Source organism: Cynoglossus semilaevis, chromosome W (genome assembly GCF_000523025.1).
Source record: "Cynoglossus semilaevis isolate Cse_v1.0 chromosome W, Cse_v1.0, whole genome shotgun sequence".
Lineage (NCBI taxonomy): Eukaryota > Metazoa > Chordata > Actinopteri > Pleuronectiformes > Cynoglossidae > Cynoglossus > Cynoglossus semilaevis.
In genome coordinates this window covers 2,021,524-2,023,848 of record NC_024327.1, presented here as the reverse complement: position 1 = coordinate 2,023,848, position 2,325 = coordinate 2,021,524, and the positions used below count along the sequence as shown (strand labels likewise).

The 2,325-nt window shown below is 44.1% G+C and overlaps 2 protein-coding genes across 4 annotated transcripts in view; one reads left to right on the top strand and one right to left on the bottom strand.

The window, feature by feature from the left end:
• Positions 1–2,325, bottom strand: part of LOC103396929 (RNA-binding protein Musashi homolog 1) — a 33,051-nt gene that overhangs the window by 19,754 nt on the left and 10,972 nt on the right. The gene's annotated exons all lie outside the window — the stretch shown is intronic.
• LOC103396935 (hepatocyte nuclear factor 1-alpha-like) overlaps positions 1,046–2,325 on the top strand; it is a 10,850-nt gene continuing 9,570 nt past the window's right edge. The window contains exon 1 of the mRNA XM_025052914.1: positions 1,046–2,320. Within this exon, the coding sequence (XP_024908682.1) occupies positions 2,189–2,320 (132 nt within the window). The 5' untranslated portion in view covers positions 1,046–2,188. The remainder of the gene's footprint in view (positions 2,321–2,325) is intronic.

Genomic DNA, 2,325 nt, shown 5'->3' with positions numbered 1-2,325 from the left:
ACGCCAAATTCTGAGCCTACCATCCGAATGTCGCAGCAGAAATCGAGACTCATCAGACCAGGCAACGTTTTTCCAATCTTCTATTGTCCAATTTCGATGAGCTTGTGCAAATTGTAGCCTCAGTTTCCTGTTCTTAGCTGAAAGGAGTGGCACCCGGTGTGGTCTTCTGCTGCTGTAGCCCATCTGCCTCAAAGTTCGACGTACTGTGCGTTCAGAGATGCTCTTCTGCCTACCTTGGTTGTAACGGGTGGTTATTTGAGTCACTGTTGCCTTTCTATCAGCTCGAACCAGTCTGGCCATTCTCCTCTGACCTCTGGCATCAACAAGGCATTTCCGCCCACAGAACTGCCGCTCACTGGATATTTTTTCTTTTTCGGACCATTCTCTGTAAACCCTAGAGATGGTTGTGCGTGAAAATCCCAGTAGATCAGCAGTTTCTGAAATACTCAGACCAGCCCTTCTGGCACCAACAACCATGCCACGTTCAAAGTCACTCAAATCACCTTTCTTCCCCATACTGATGCTCGGTTTGAACTGCAGGAGATTGTCTTGACCATGTCTACATGCCTAAATGCACTGAGTTGCCGCCATGTGATTGGCTGATTAGAAATTAAGTGTTAACGAGCAGTTGGACAGGTGTACCTAATAAAGTGGCCGGTGAGTGTACATTATAATGTCATCTTCCCAAAGGTGGGGTAACACTAGCTCCACACACAAAAAAGGTGCAGAAAGACCGGACCTGGGGATAAGGTGTAGGGTATTAGGTGAGCCGACCAGAGGAACAAAGTACTTAAGGAAGTAACGACGTTGACTCCACCGGTCCGTGTACCACCTGGAACTGGACACGTCCTCTGGTACTTCAAAATAAAACCTGGATAAAAATAAATTACATTAAATAAATTATAAATTTAATTTTTAATTATTTTATCCAGGTTTTATTTTGATTTGATTTTTTTATTTAAAAAGGATTGATGTATAAATAGCGACCATTTAGCATTAGCATTTAGCACATCAGGCCGAGGGTTCTGATGTCACTCTGTTACACTGGTGTTACAGAGTAACAGTGTAACTACCAGCGGGTGCAACTGGTCTAAAAAAATACAAACAAACAAAAAAAAAGTTTTAAAAATGTTTTTTTTTTTTTTGGAAAAAAGACTTCATAGAACATTCGCGAACTCCATGAAAAGAACTCGGCGACGGTTGGTTTGAAGTGTTTCTCTGTGGCGAAACGGCTAAAAGCAGACGTTTCTCGTTTAAATGTGTTTGTGCGATTGATTTTTGTTACATTTTATGTTTTTTTAATATATATTTTAAATCCTGACCAATAAAAGTATTCTATCTGTTATTCCTATAATTTTTGTTAAATCCTGTAACTCTGAAATATCATACAGGTTTGGTCCATTTCCGGCTGCTCTCGTTTGTACGCGGAACAATAGCGCCCTCAAGCGGTAAAAGTTAGGTCACGTCATGTTTTCCCCGCACCAAATCTGAAGAATTAGGTTGTTTTTTTCACCCCATACCTTTAACTCAAAAATGGGAAATTACTTTGACCTCAAACAGCAGATTCGTCACCGCTCAAATAAAACCCGGAACTATACGAACCCGCGACCGGAAGAGAACGAAAATATCTACACACACAGTAAACATTACTCCACATCCGTTCTGTGACCGTTTTTAAAGATTGGAAATTTTTATTTTGAAGTTTCCGAATCGAACCTGTGACATCCGGTGAACGTCGTGATCGTGTGTTTGTAGGTGCGCGCGCGCAGTGCACTTTTCAAAAATAACATTAAATAAATTTAAACACAATTTCTGAGGATGTGATTTACAGTAAAAAAAAAGGGTTCATTCACATTGTGTGTGTGTGTTGTACTTTGGCCACTGTCGGGGACAGACAGAGTAGGGACAAAGTTCACCGAGCACATGTGAGGGGGAGGGAGGAAAAGAGGAGGAAGAATGAAAAAAAAAGAGAAAAAAAAGAAAATTGACCTTTGAAAGGAAAACAGCAGGTGGAGAGCTAAAACAAGGGGCAGCTCCGAAGTCGCACCGAGGGAAAATGAAGTGATAAACGCAGCTATAATGAGGCCCGACACTGACGGTCCGGCTGCGGTCTGGGCGCGCGCTCGTGCACATGACAGCAGGGCTCTGTTGACCAGGCGGCCGCTCGAGGTAAGACACGGTGCGTGTCATGGAGAGAGAGGACGAGGCCCGGCCCGGCGCTCTGACCCCCCTGCAGCAGCAGCTGATTTGGGCTCTGCTCGAGTCCGGCCTGTCCTGGGACATCCTGGTCCAAGCCATGGGGGAGCTGGAGCGGGAGAGAGACGG